Source organism: Merops nubicus, unplaced genomic scaffold (assembly GCF_000691845.1).
Source record: "Merops nubicus isolate BGI_N331 unplaced genomic scaffold, ASM69184v1 scaffold31649, whole genome shotgun sequence".
NCBI classification, from domain to species: Eukaryota; Metazoa; Chordata; class Aves; order Coraciiformes; family Meropidae; genus Merops; species Merops nubicus.
Window position 1 is genome coordinate 26,491 of NW_008629527.1, and position 15,446 is coordinate 41,936.

The window sequence follows — 15,446 nt, forward strand, 5'->3', positions numbered from 1 at the left end:
CCTGAGATGGAGATCCACTTCTTAGTAAGGCTTTGAGTGCATGTGGCTTTTTAAGTGCTTTGCTTAAATTAATTATTACAAAAGACAGGCTAGCATTCTTTGAACAGTTATGACCCTTTGTTCCAGTATAAAACACATAAGTAAACATGGCTTGAGACCCATGATCACTTAGGATATAATTTTAAAGTTTGTATTAAAAATATTTTTTTAACCAAATGATAAATTTTAAAACAAGCGTTTACAAAAATAAAAGGTCCGTTCCCATAAGGAAGAACGTATAAAGCTGAAATTCTGAATACATCTTGAGGCAACACAGTTACTGAGGAAGCAAGTTAACAAAATCTTTGGTATGAGAGAATAGTACACTAATATTCATGCACCGTTGTCTTCCATTGGCAGGTATACTGTACAGAAAAGCGAAGAAGCAGCTCTTCCTTAATTTCTTGATATGTCTTCCAAATACAACATACAAATATTTCTAACATGTCTTCCTATGATAATGGGAGAAAAGCCCAAGATCTTCCTGGCTCTTCCTACAGCTTTCGTATCTAAAACAGAATGAAGATAGGAGGAAAAAGAGAAAGTGAACATAGTTAAGTTTCATTCTAGCTAGTAAGCAGAATCTACAAAAAAACAAAAACAAAACAAAACCAACTTAAAAACATCACTCTAGAGGAAAGCCCATTTCCTTCCATATTCTATACATCAACTGCCAAGACAGGATAACTACGATTCTGGTAGGATTCACTGCCACAAGGTCAGACACATAAGGAGGATATTACTGAGTTAGGTAAGGGGGCAGCTTTACAACTGAGCACAGCATCGGATGGTGCAAGCCTGCAATTACCACATCCAGTTCCTGTTATGCCTGGGGCACTGAGATATTGCATAGGTACAGGAAAGAATCTCAGGAGCTGGAAAAAAAAAGAGCTTTGGAATAAAAACCGTGGAGAAGTGAGCTGATAATTTCAGCAAAAATAAAGACAGAGAGCTGACCTGTGGCACCAGGACCTCCACAGGGAGAAAATAAGAAATGTCAGCTGGTGCAGAAACAAGGGCCTAAGGGGCTTGCAGTCTGGTAGAGAAAAGCTTGACAAAAATGGTAGGCTAAGGCGGAAAAAAGTTCAAACTCAGAATATGACACACACTTCTCATGCTATGGACAATTAACTGGGATCAAGGGAAGTGATGGATTCTCTGTTTTTTTGGTATCAGTCCCTGAATGCTTTTCTGAAAATGCTTACATTAATTAGATGCTGGGGACTGAACCTGATGAAGCAGCTGTGACAGCAGCTAAGGAAACACAGGTCAGCCTCAAAGGTCTATCGGCTCCCTTTCAGCCCTAAATCCTGACTCCATGGACAGTCCAGCTGAGGCACTCCGATCTGGGAATGAAAGGTAGCCCACATCTCCTGAAATGTCCATGAACAGGTGCTACTGTAGCCCACAGCTTAGAAAAAAAAAAAACCAGTACAGAGCATCCAACTGTGACTGCTCTGACCAGGGTATGAGTAGAAGGCACTGAACCTAAATCGAGTTTGGATTCTGCTTCCCATCCACCATGAGAATGTGACACCTCTGAACCAGACACTCTCTGCCCCTGGATCTCTCCCATTAGCACTGACTTACTGCTTCGCTGAAGCTGATCCACAGGGCCCTCTGCTAAGAGCTGCCTTGCTGAGAGTAGTGTGCGTGGAAGGCAGAACTGTGAAGAGGAGCAGGAGCTCTGCTCTGCTGGCTGCTGTGATGCTGGCGACTTCCAGCTGATGGGGAGAGCAAATGTCTAGAGCCAGCAACAGGGGCAACGGCTGTAGCTGCTCGAGCTCTGTCTGTCTCATGACTGCTGGGAATCATGACCCACTGCTATAGCAACAGGAGCTCACATGACTACTGCCTTTAAAATGAGCCCCTATTTGTGGCATCCTCTGTAGGCAAACTATCCATTATTGATATCGCCGCATGTCTGAAGCACAACTTGTATCCTAACCTCATTAAGGAATGATGACACCTTGACCTGCTCTATTAAGTAAGCCGTGTTAGATCAAGAGGCGCACTCTGCTCTCCTGGTCCCACGCTCAAGGAAGGCATCCAAGAGAAAAAACACTGGTGTAGGTTACCTGAGGTACAGCAATACCAAAGTAATGCAAATCCTGCAGCAACACTAAAACAAGTGATGAAAAACACTGGACCTAAAGAAAATGAAAAAGGAAACAGATTAAGACAGAACAGAGCAGTGGAAGTTCAGCTCAGCTCATAAATCATCAGTTGTTATTAATGTGCACAATTAAGTGTATTCAAGTGAAGTTAACACACAGTTATGTATGTTCTGTAGCTAATGTACTATGAAGCACATTTACTATTGTGTAATTAATTTTTACTGCAGCTGTTTTGACACCACTCACTGTTCGCCTCTGTTCATCCAGCTGTATCCTACGAAAACTTAAGTAAAAGCTTCCTTAGATGTCTTCTCACTCTAAAATTTTGTGCAAAAAGCCCTTTAAACACCACAACAAAATACTAGCCAAACTGGTGGGACCTCACCACAGAGTATATAGCATTTCACTTCATAAATAGCCCCCATGGGGCCAATGCACTGCCTGTGGGTCAGAGTACATCATGTAAGTCCTTTAGAAGTAGATTTTTAAGGGTTTGGGGTTTTTTTTCCCCAGAAATGTTCCACAAATTCCACTTTTGTGAATTCTACTGTTCCTGTTTACAGATGTGCTGGAAGGTGAAATGCAGAGCTACATACACACCTAAAACAAATCTCCCCCTAGAAACATTTCCTTCATGTGCCTGCCTGGAATTACACACCATTTAATGTTGATGTTCAGTAATAATGTTCAATAAAACCTTTCTAATTCATACTTATCCACAGACAAAACCTCATAAAGATTTCTATCTGCTTATTATCTATTTACTGCAGTCTTCACTACTCCACTATAAATATAGATACAATTAGACTGCACCTGTCAATTTAAGGACAAATGTACTGCAGGCTAAGAAATCAGTGGAGCTGAATGTGCAGACAGGACATTGGAGAAACGGCAAAGAAGCAAGGACTTGGTTGCTCCTTCAGCTCTAATCTCCCAGTAAGGGTGGCTATCAGATGGACGATCTCCAGCTCGAGGTCAGCTCTTTCATCAACTTGAGTAAGAACAGAATTTATTTAATTCTCTTATTTTCCAAGCACTGTTATCCCGCAGTCAGTAACGGCAATATGAAAAATCTAAATAGCAATCCAGTTTAATATTCAAAGTAACAACAACACAGGCAAAAATATACATGGAGTTAAACCGTGTTTCTGCCCCTCATTTGTTTTCTCTCAGGGGCAGACTGTCAAAAAGGCATAGTTCATAGAAGGTGCTTTTATTCTGTCATAATTGTATCCAAGTTTCTAAACAAAATAACAATTACACTTAAATGACAAAATTGTTCCATTATAAATTTTGAAAAATCTTGAGCTTTCTTTCATGTCTTAAATTCCTTTCCAAAATACATTTCAGTCAATAAAACATTTGCCTCCCAAATCCAGGCACTGAACAAAGGAAGGGGAAAAAAAAATAATATATTTTCTTAAGGAAAATATATTTAAGTTCACCCTTGCTCATCTTCACTTCTGTCTTCATTTTCAAATGATTTGTACTTAAATTGAAAGCTTAAAAAAGTGGGGAAAAAAAATTAGTTATATAAAAATATTATTGATGGCCTTATGCAAAATGACAGCAGCATGAATTCACATCACTATTGAAGCACTGAAGAAATTATGGGAAATGAAGAGTTCAACTATAACAACAAGTAAAAACACCATTGTAAATATTTGATTGAACTCTACAGTCTCTTGAATTTCCTGGCACTGGTTTCCTCAACAGCAGCTCAGTATGTTTTCCTCCATTAATTCCACTTAACTTGTGACAGTAAAGACATCATCAAACAAACTATTTGTTACATAAAATGCAAATTACGTGATAAATTGCATAATAATCTGAAAAGCCATTCCATCTAGTGACACTGTATACATTTATTTACCCCTGTCATTTAGCATATATTTCTCCTTGTCAGTGTCTATCCCTGTGGAATCTGTGGATTCTAGAAATAAAAGCAACACATGAAAAGTTAGTATTCAGCTCAAGCAACCAAATGAACATAATCAGCACATGCAAAATTGCGCAAAAAACACATTTCAAAAAAACGTCTAATTTTGACATAAAATATTAACACCTCCAAAGGTCGACTATCACTACAGTTACATCTGGATATGTGTTGATCAAAAGACATAGGCACATAGTACTTTGAACGCCAACTAGAAGCAGCTGCATCAACACCTCTGATCTGGTCAAGCACTAACCATGGAGGTGACATGACACTTGGGGGCACTAGTAAATGAGAAGCTGGACATGAGCCACCAATGTGCAGCAGCAGCCCAGAAAGCCAATTGAATCCTGGGCTGCATCAAAAGCAGCGTGGCCAGCAGATGGAGAGAGGTGATCCTGCCCCTCTGCTCTGCCCTGGAGAGACCTCACCCGGAGTGCTGTGTCCAGCTCTGGAGCCCCCAGCACAAGAAGGATGTGGAGCTGTCAGAGCATGTCCAGAGGGGAGCCACAACAATGATCACAGGGCTGGAGCAGCTCTCCTGTGAGGACAGGCTGAGGGAGTTGGGGCTGTTCAGCCTGGAGAAGAGGAAGCTCTGGGGGGGACCTTATAGTGACCTTCCAGTACCTGAGAGGGGCCTACAAGAAAGCAGGGGAGGGACTATTCACAAGGGTTTGGAGTGACAGGATGAAGGGTAATGGCTTTAAGGGTACATTTAGGTTAGACATTAGGAAAAAGTTCTTCAGTATGAGGGTGACAGACCACTGGAACAGGCTGCCCAGACAGGTGGTGGAGGCCCCATCCCTGGAGACATTCAAGATCAGGCTGGATGAAGCTCTGCGTAGCTTGATCTAGTTGGAGATGTCCCTGCTTATGGCAGAGAGGTTGGACTAGATGACCTTTGGAGGTCCCTTCCTGCCCAGACATTCTATGATTCTATTACTTGTTTTCCAAGTGAGGAAAGCAGGAGCTAATCTTTCCATAATGCCAGAAATTTTCAATGTCATAACTACAAACTATTTGCTCATATATGTGCTAATCTGAAAACACCCCTATAATCAAATGCATCACCATTCTTTCTGTTCTGGAGTAAATCTCTGGGCATTAATGTAGTTAGCAGGTGAACCCCTTGGAATAAACTGCTTGGTGCAGATTACTTTTCTAAATTCTGGTCTCAGCTAAAACCACGTACAGCTTCTTTCAAAGCCTGCAGGTACTACATGCTAACACCTGGTACATAATTTTTGCCTCTATCTTTCTGCAAATTCTAGTAGAAAAGGACCTTAAGACAAGGTGTTCAGCAGCTAGTAGGAATAAAGCAGATCCTACTTCAGGCAGAAAGACCTGCAGCACTTCTAGAGGTGCCTCTGCCATACAGACATGGAGATGACACTCGTCTGCAGAACCTTTGGTCAGGGGGTTGAAATAATAAAAAGTATTAAAAAAAAAAAAGTGAGAGCTCCAAATCTGGCTGTCAATATGAAGAATCTGAGACTGTTTTGTTGCAACTCATTTCCTCGTTCTACACGACAATCTGGGGCTAGGTGAGGTGCGTTGGAAACCTGCCCTGTACACCAAGTCAGCAAAGGGGACCTGCTGTCAGCCAACATTAGATGCTGAACATCCACCTCCCATACTAAATACGGCCCTCTTGGTGGGGTGATGGGGCATGGTGCTCAAGCAGAACAGAAACATGTGCAGCACTTTGCTGCAAAGCTTGAGAATCACTGAAGCAGAAAGGATTGCCACAAAGCCTCCATGGTGTAGTCTGTATCAATGGCAATCTTACATCCCTGTCCATTTTTGAGGGATGTCCTCACTATGTGCTCCAGCTAAAGAAATCCACAGCCTTTACAGGAGGGCACAGCCAAATCTCTGCACTTTTGTCAGCCTGTCATTGTGTGGGGCTGATCTGATCCTCTGTCTTTCTAGTGTGTGTTAGCATTGAGAGAAATAAAAACATTTTGAGGCCCTTGGAACATCCCGTTTGGCTTAAAGAGCTCTGAAGGTTCCCATGCCATGTGCCTCACTCACCCTCTAGTGGGAATTCGAGACATTACCAAACATTGCACTTGCAGTACTATACTCGAGGCAAAAAAATTTAGTTCTACAACAAACTTTAAAGTTGTTTTAAAAATGAAAAACAAATCTCTGAAAGGATTTCCTCTGTAGAAAATATTCTCCACATGTACAGATTCAAGTAACCTATTACAGAACTCTGTTCTGGCCATAGTTCATTAGTGACATCACCAATAATTTATCCAGGTGTTTATAATGCTGCTTGTTTCAATTCAATCTCCATTTAGAGCAAAGTCCCCATGTCAGGGGTTCCCTTTTTTCTTCACATTTAAAAACCCTAGTTTGATGCTCTGCATCAAATTTGTTAAATTTAACAACTACTGCTATGAGTAACATTTGAGTAACATAAAAATTGTACATGTTACGAGTCTGAAAGGATAAGCCTTTAACATTCAAAATGTTCAAGTAAAATGAGAAGTCAAACTTAAATGAGAAGTAACATCGCACACTGAAAAGGGAGATTTCCTGAAGAATAAAATTGTGTGTCGTTTTAGCTTAAAATGCTGCACATATGTTTATCATTCACCCAATCCATTTTTTTTATGTGATGCACTTCTTGCACATGTACTTATGTGCAGTCTGAAGATGAGAAACCCTAACCCTCTCTACCCATGGGGCTACTTGAGTAAAAGCTCTCAGAAGTAACTACATCAATCAGGTGCAAGGACAAGCATGTTTACACTCCAGTTAAAAGTGAAAATACCATGTGGACAGCCTCCATGTGTTTCCTTTCATCTGGTTTGTCCAGGTATGACAAGGGTATGAGGCAGTGTGAGAGTTCATCTTTGCAATATGTGCACAGCTACCAATGGGAGTTTCATGGGTATGGCCAAGCTTGGCCACAGCTATGCTACTCCTAATAGCCAACTGAACTTAGAGCATCTATATGGGATGCAGTCAGGCCCTGGATACTGTGTACACAAATATGTTAAAATATATTTTCAGAAATGGCTTTGTAGAAGGTGTTATTGCACATTAGCAGAGCTTAAACTCTTAAACCACCAATGTATCCTTAAAATTTTATTCCTAGTTACTCTTGATTAATAATGGGTGTCTGCTGCCTTCTGGTCAGCCTGGCAGAAAAAGCTGTTGCTCCTGAGCTCTACCTGAGCAAAACCAACAGATCTAAGACTATTTGATTTAAAAGCCTGCTTCCTTCAAAGGACACAACTTCTGCAAGGTGAATATCATATCAAAAGCACTGCCCTAAAAAGCACTAGGCTGAACTGGGATTTGTGTGCAGTCAAGATACTGAGGCAGGGACAGGCCCAGAGTTTCCCATTTCAAGAGGGTTCATTATGGATGTGGAGACCTGGGGTAACTTTGTAGTCTGACTGTGCAGGCAGGAAAATGGTGCTGTCTTCCACCAGTATGTATTTGTAGATAAAAAAATGTTTTCTTTAAATTGAAAGGTGAAACAAAGCTAGAAAAGGCAGTACCTTCAAAGGTAATTACAGTTTTACAAGCCATTTTCACTCCAGAAGTAAAAGAGGACTAACTGTTTGGGTTTGGGTTTTCTTTTAAATTCATGGACTTCTGGTGTAACAGTTTGAACCTCACTGGAGTTTGACCCACATCTAAAATTTCCCCTGGCACCTAACTGTGGAGTTTCGTACAACTAGAAATCAAATGACCAGTAAAGTATTAGCGCTGTTAGACACTTCATAAGGTTTTCTTAAACTGCAGTCCCTTTGCAGCTTCATTAATTTAAATGTGGGAGCTTTCCCTCAATCTCCTCAAGTCATTTCATTATAAGGGATGTCTGAATGCATCTCCCATCCATTTGGAAGATTTGCTTTTTTCCCAGCTTGTTAGGTAGGACACCCTGTCTTTCCCCCACAAAAAAAAAAAAAAAACAACAAACACGCACCACCAAAACCCAAAAACAACACCTAGTAAGCATTATCCCAGGTTGGCAAGTCAGGCTCGGTACTTCTCTATAAAGACATGAACTCCTTTGCAGTATAGAATCAAACCTGTTTGAGCCTCAGTTCTTCTGAACCTATAAATGTACAATTGGAGTGGCAACTTTACAGACATCAGTCAGGCCTGTCAGCTGCACAAAATAAGCCCTGATTAATATCACAGTTCATCATTGCAATGGCCTATGAATGCTTGCTTCATGTTCAGCTAGACACAACTAGGAGATTTACAGCTTGAGGGAAAGACCAACTTCTCCGCCATCAGTGTTTTGAATTTAGCAAATTTGAGGTTAGTAATGTCCTTATGGCTTTTGGAAAATTTCAGTCAGAAGGAATTAAAGTTATGCCCCCAAAACTATTTAAATTACAGGAGCAGATTATTTAAATAAATGTCATCTGAAATGAAGTTCTGTAACACACTGATGTAGAAGTTCACAACTCAATCAAACTTACAAATCAACTTACTCAAGATTTTCCTGCTTGGCAGGTCATTATACAGCTGTTCAGCATTGATCTGTAGAGCCCTGTAAAATTCTTGACAGTGTCTGTCTCCTTTCTTTTGAAGGTGCTTTATCAGATCTGAAAGTCTGGTATGGAGTGATGCCTTTGGATTCCTGAACTGTAAGAGAAAGGCACTTATCAGAAGAGAGACTCCTGGAAATCAATTTTACATCACTTTACAGTATGCTAGGGAATGAAGATACATAGCTGGTTTTATATTTGCTAAAAGAATGGAATGGGCCAATAAAATGAGGGGAACCTAACAGGACATACATGCATTGCACAGCTTCAAGACACCAAGCTCCATCTGGTCAGCACTGCTTGATGGAGGGTGAATTGCCTCTGCCTTCCCTGGTTCCTTCTTCTGTCCCAATCAAGCGACAGCTACTCTGAGTTTCACATTTCCTCTGCATTCAAACTAACATGATCCTTGCTATGCTGCAATTTGATTCTGACAGCTGTTGACAGAAAATACCAACAAATCTTATAATAGAACTTTACATTTTCAAATTTTCCCTTAGTTGCCCAGTAATCATCACTCAGAAAGGTCGCTTATACTGCTTGTATTAGTCTCAATATTGGAGTGTTCATCACCCAAAGATTACGTTCCACTGTTCCCAGCACAATTAACTGCTGTGTACCCAGTGCAACACGTACAAATTCTCATTACTGAAGCAAAATGGCAAACAGCAGAAGAAAGTAACTTTTTTTCTGTAGCCCTAAATGTAATCAATATTATCAGACCTCACAAAGAGAACGAAAATATGTACTTGGCTTTACAAGCATCAAACTGATTTCAGTTTATTTGGAAAATGTCCAAAATTATTCCCAGCAAAGCACTGAATTCCAGACCAGGACAGCAGATAACCTTTGTAGTCTACTTAGCTAGAATCAGTTCCTGCTCTAGGGGGACAGGAATGGAACACACACCTTACATCTTTATTCTAGACAAAATTCCCACAACTTCTACCAGATACAGCTGAGATTGTAAGCTTCCTAAATAGTCAACAGCATTGACAGAAACTTGCCTGGACCTGTGCAAAAGCAGTTCACTTCTGTCTGCTAAGTGCAGAAGTCACAAATTACATTTCATAGAATATTTATGCATTCATTTTGAAGCTCTTGAGGGAATGAGATGATTTTTAATTATGCATGTCACATTGTTTGTAACTGAAAGGCTAGACTGCCACAGGATCCAGCACTGCTCTACACCACTAAAACATTATTTGCCCCCATGAAGTTTGATTATGACAGAATTAGACCTATTTTTCGTAATGTTAAAACACAGATATGCCAAAACTCTGAGAGCCTTCTTCAGACAAAGACGTGAGTACAAATTGTTGTAAATAGGATCTATGAAGCTTTGAACTGACTTTAACTTTCACTCCACACAAATGTAAAATATCTTTCTCCCTAGAAACAGCTACCCATTTTTGAAAGTTTCATGCCAGCAAGGGCTGCCTTCCTCCCTCCACAGTGGTACCACTGGAAGATGTTACTAAGTCTATTCACTTCCCACAGCTCTCACACTGACAGGTGGGACTAATGACTCCCTTCTCTACCAATACTCAGAATTATTAATCTCATTAATCAGGAACTAAAACTGACTAAGCTAATAGAGATGTTTCTGTGGACACAGCTGGATGCAGCACAGATCATCTGACACTCCACTCCACAAGGACTCGTGAGGAGGCTGGCACGCAGCACGTCTGGGCACATGATGGGCACAATCCTGCCCATAAAGTGGTTATAAGATAGCACACTCCAGCAAACTGGGGCATCAGATGTCACAGCGGGGACCGTGGCATTAAGGTGCTGCCAAAAAGAGGGCTCTCTCTCATCATCACTTGGCCCAGGGAATGTGCCAGTCCTGTGACTTCTCTGATATGAGATCCCAGATACAACTGGTCAGCAAGTAAGAGGTGAGGAAGACCGGCTGCACGTGGCACCAAGAGTCAAGTCCAGAAGAGGGCAGCTGAGCTCCTGACCCACAAACGCAATGCAACATTCAGAGATACAGTGAAATACACCAAATTACCTTTTCTGCTTCTGCATTAGTAAGAATTTGAGGGTAGACTCTGTTAAGCTGAAGGATAATTTTATCAACCACTTGCTCGTTCAGTCGGCTGTTGCTTGTAAGAAAATACATGTCATGCTGTAGCCGTTGGCAATACGACTGATCTAGAGATAAAATAATCCAAAGAACAAAACACAACAGTTGATTAGCAAGTAATTTTTAAATACTGTGAATTTAATTTTCCTAACAGTGGTTAAATAGCTAAAACAAAATTATCAGCATCACATAATTTTAGGAAACGGAACTATCTGTTAGGGAAACCAAACATAGCCACGTGCTTTCAAAGAGCCATTCACTTAAAATCACACATATCTGAACTGCTAGCTGGTCACTCGTGGGAGAAGATTATGAATTATTTAGATGTCAAGCACTGATGGATGTTTACTCACTGAAGATTAATTTTCTATCATTCATGAAGTCGCATTATGGAGTTCAAAACTGATGTGTTTTATAAATTTATTAATGTAAATATCTATTTCCTAGAGAGAGGTTCTTTAATGTTGAATGGTTGAAGGACAAAAATTTGACTTCAAATGATGTAATTACTGATAGTGGCACACAGCACCGGGCGGGTCTTCACCTGCTGCTTAGCACCTGACAACTGCAGCAGAACATGGGGTGGGGTGGGGTGGACCGCAGAGGAGCTCGCACAGCCACACGGAGCCTAGGGCTGGCTGAGTTGGAGAGACTGGGCCCTAACATCACCCAGCCCTCCAAGAGTCACTGCCACCTTTCCTCTAACGGACAAGCAACCTGCCCAGAGGAAACTGCCAGACTGGAACATCAGCAACAGCATCTCTGCCAAAGATCCATGAATTTTTTTAGGGAAGGACTTCTGCCCTTCACATATGAATGGACAGAAAGTGCATTCACAAAACTGTACATTTTTACCCTCGAAGCACTCTCAAATACACAAACAAATGAAACACATCTTTTTCTATTAACCCAAGCCTCTGGAAATACCCAAATGCAGACCTGCTTTTATTTCAGGCTCCATTTCCAATCTGACAGCAATGGATTTTGCATTGCAACAGAGCTCAGCTGTTTGTCTACAGTGTCTAGATTCAGACACAGACAGAGACCAGTTCCCTGGGCTACCCTGGTCTGCCCTTACCAGCTTTAGAAGAGAATGTCTATGACTGTGTCTGAAATAAGGGTTAAAATGTCAGTTTAACACTCCGTAGAATTGAGCAGCATAGAAAACAAACCCAAAACACTCCTACCTCCAGCATACCCCGTTTAAAGCAAGTGCATAGGTTTTATGGTATTCTGGCTACCAAAAAATACAGAACCATCAGCCCTTTCACCCTGCAATGTACGGAAGATGAACAGAAGAATGAAGGAAAGAGCCAGAAAATTTTGGCACAACGCTCTGCACCTACACACAGCCCTTACCCTTTCTAGATCATGACTGGGTTTTTTGTATTATACTGTCTTTTTCCTGCATCTGTGTAGCACTAGCAGCATTTAGCAACAGGAAAGGGTTCAGGAAAACCTCCCAGTGTGACCATCGCACACTGATAACTTCTCTAGTGCTAGTGTCACTTCTATTCAAATGAGCACACAGCTATAAATACTGCACATAGAGTTGTGGTTCCACAAGCACAACAGGATTTCAGTCACATTCTTACTTTTTATATAAACACCATATTATTTCCATGTGTTTCTACTGCCTTCTTTTTCCACAACTCGCTGCCAAGGTAGGTTTTTAGCGCACTGTCAGAAGCATACTGCCCTGACATATTGCTGTGCAACTCCTTTTTGTTTTAGAAGCTCCACACTACCTCGTTCAGGGCTGAGATCAAACTTCTCTTCAAATCAGCTCATTGGCATGCATAAAAGGGTGAGGCAAGGACCAGGAGACTGAAGTTGTGTCTGTTCATGCAAATGCTTTTTGGGGAATGAAGTGCCACACTCCTTGCAGCTTCCTTGACCTTCTGCCTCAGCTACATGACTTGCAGTGTCTCTCCGTGTCACCAACAACTCTGTAACTTCTGCAAACTTAAAAAAGCATGCAGTGAACTAGGGGTTTACAGCTAGCAGAGCAATTAAACTTTAACTAACATTGTGATATTCAAACAACAAACCACAGCAAGTGCTAATGGTGGGACAAGGACCCAGCAGAACGAGTTTAGAAAGTAAAAACTGTCACCTCCTTCCCCGCTTCTTGCTCTGCTGCTGCCTTGTCTTTACCAATTCCAGCACAATCTATTACCAGCACTTACACCAGTAAAGTTAACCATGACCAGCTGAAGATCATATTTAAACCAAGATGACCTTCTGAGCAGTCAGGAGTACTCCATGTCCCCACAGCACTTTTAATTTACAAACACTCATTAAACCACCACCAGTCTTACTGATGGCTTCTTGCTGCCACCTGAAACATGTGTGTGCTGGTGCACTGTGCTGCAGGGCATGAGCCTCTCTGAGACTTCAGGAGTGGCTCTGTTTTCTTCCCATCCAAACCAAAAGGCAGGAGAAGAAAATCAGATGACACTCTTGGTCTCTCTGGCTACTGCTAAACTGTGCCTGTCAAGGACAGGTCTTAAGTCTAGCTCAGGCATCTGCAAGACACTTCTCCCATCTTATGGGATGCTCCATTTTTACAGAAGCACCCATGAAGCAGTCTGCTTCCTCCATGGTCCCACAGAGACATTCCACCTGTCCGCACCTTCATCTCCTCCAAAATGACTTCAGTTCTGCATTTAGGGTGTGGTGCACTGTTTAAAATTTCCTGAAGAGCGGTTACCAAGCTCAACACTAGCTCAAGAGAAGCAGAGCGGGTGTTATTTCCAATATGTCACCTTTCTTTCATCTTGCAATCTTTTGTCTTGCCTCTTAACTCTGAGAAATCTCTGCCCAAACCACAGGAGGAACTACCTTCAGGCTTCTGGTAGACTAGAGAAGTGAAGCTTCCCAGTGACCACCCACCAGTGCAGAACTGTGGACCAGATACTAATTTTCAAGAAAACAAACAAAGTCCCACCAATCCCAGCGACTGGAACATGGCACCCTGCTTTGGAGCGATAAGGGTATCTGGAAAGTACACGTGTGCATTTGAAGCTACCACACAGTACTCCTGACCCCAGCCTGCCCTAGGAGCTCTCTAGCAGCTTTGTCACCGACTTGCTCCCATGCACTACCAGTCACGGCTCAGTTACGGGGGTACAGACGTGTCCATGCTATGAGGTTTTATAACTACTGTTGACAAGCAGCAGCTTTTTGATACTGAACATATCTGCTACTTACATTTTAAAATAACAGAAAACCCAAACCAGGTAACTCCACAAAGAGGAGCTGTGCAGCAAGGCTACTAATGTGCTCTCAGGTCTTAAGAATTTAGGTAGTGGCTGTTTGGGATATTTTGCATATCCACCTTTTATCTCACTGACTACAAGAAATGACACATCGCAAGGAAATTTTAAAATCTTCATGTTAAGATTTTGGTTTTAAGCAGGTCCCCCCCAGCATTAGAAGGACTGTGGTGCCATCAGCCAGTACCTGCCTAGAAAGTTCAAAGCAGCAAAATGGGGAGGTTAGGTCAACTGACCACAGTTTACAGCCCAGGCGTGGCATTGACAGGTGTTTGAATGCCCTCAGACTGCACAAAATTGCATCTAGCTCCAAATTTGTAATTTGATGTTACCGCAGTTACACCTTCTCCTCCTCCAGAACATGAATTTAACTGGGCTTAATCCTGTCCACAGGTTTGCTCAGGCATGCAGTGGAGGAGCCTGCAGGCTCCACCAGAGCTTGGAGGGTTGGCAGTGAACAGATCTCAGCCTCACTGAAGAGAGGCAGCAAATACAACTGAGATGGGACAGGATATCACTGAAGCTGACCCAAGGGATACCTGAAAAAAAGTCAATGTTCTCCTTACTCAGAGGAAAGGTAAAATTGTGAAAGAGGCAGACAGGAAACTCAGGAACTGCCTTTGACAGCTGGGCACAAAACATGACCAATAACTTCATCTTATTGACTTGCAATTACTATAAGCCCACGACACATCACAAACGGCTGCTTTTTCTCTTCCGCAAGGCACAGAAGGTCTCTGGTACAAAGCATGTGCACATCATGCTAACACACACAGCCTGCACCTGGCCACACACACATACAACTGAGTGATATCAGAGAAGAGTAAGAGATTACTGGTTATTTGTAACCAGCAGCTCCTCGTAAAACACCCAAATAAAATACATATCATCAATGACGATAAACCCACAAGCAACGAAAGACAGTAACAAAGCCAGATACTCAATCATTTTCCACCTGCAGGTTAAGAATCACCTGCGCTGCAATCCTGCATAACCTGACACATCTCTATTCTTCCTTCCAAATGGGCAATTAGGGCAATTTCTGGCAATAGCTGCAGAACGACCCAGACAGTATACTAAAGTGCTGGTATTTTAAAGCTGCTGAAAAGTACTCTGTTCTTGGACATAGCAAAACTCACAGAAAATCTGATCGTATGCAGTCATGAAGTGACAGGCTGTCTTCTACAGCACCTTCAGAAAAATCACCAACGGCAACAGAGCCACCCTTTCCAAAGCTCTTCCTAACCCAACAACCAAATGTGTTCACAGAAAGCTTCTCAGAGACAACTCCTAACCTGGGCACTGGCATGCCAGACCCTAGCAGCAGCCACGACGTCAGAGGAGTGCCGTGGCATTGGCAGTCTTGCTCCATATGCCTGTGGTGAGGTGTCTGGACCCCAAAAGTTTTCACTGGCCACTGGTAAAATGCAGTAACACAAAACTTAACTTTCAGATTATGGT

At 41.9% G+C, this 15,446-nt stretch overlaps 1 protein-coding gene across 1 annotated transcript; it reads right to left on the reverse strand.

Annotated features, from left to right (window-relative positions):
• Positions 1-208: 208 nt before the first annotated feature.
• Positions 209-10,770, reverse strand: LOC103779386 (chromosome unknown open reading frame, human C9orf89). Its single transcript, XM_008947012.1, has 5 exons — positions 10,633-10,770; positions 8,559-8,712; positions 4,030-4,089; positions 2,118-2,189; positions 209-548 (listed from the first exon to the last, which is right to left on the reverse strand). The coding sequence occupies exons 1-5, from the start codon at positions 10,741-10,743 to the stop codon at positions 436-438; spliced, it is 510 nt and encodes a 169-aa protein (XP_008945260.1). The 5' UTR covers positions 10,744-10,770; the 3' UTR covers positions 209-435.
• Positions 10,771-15,446: the final 4,676 nt, after the last annotated feature.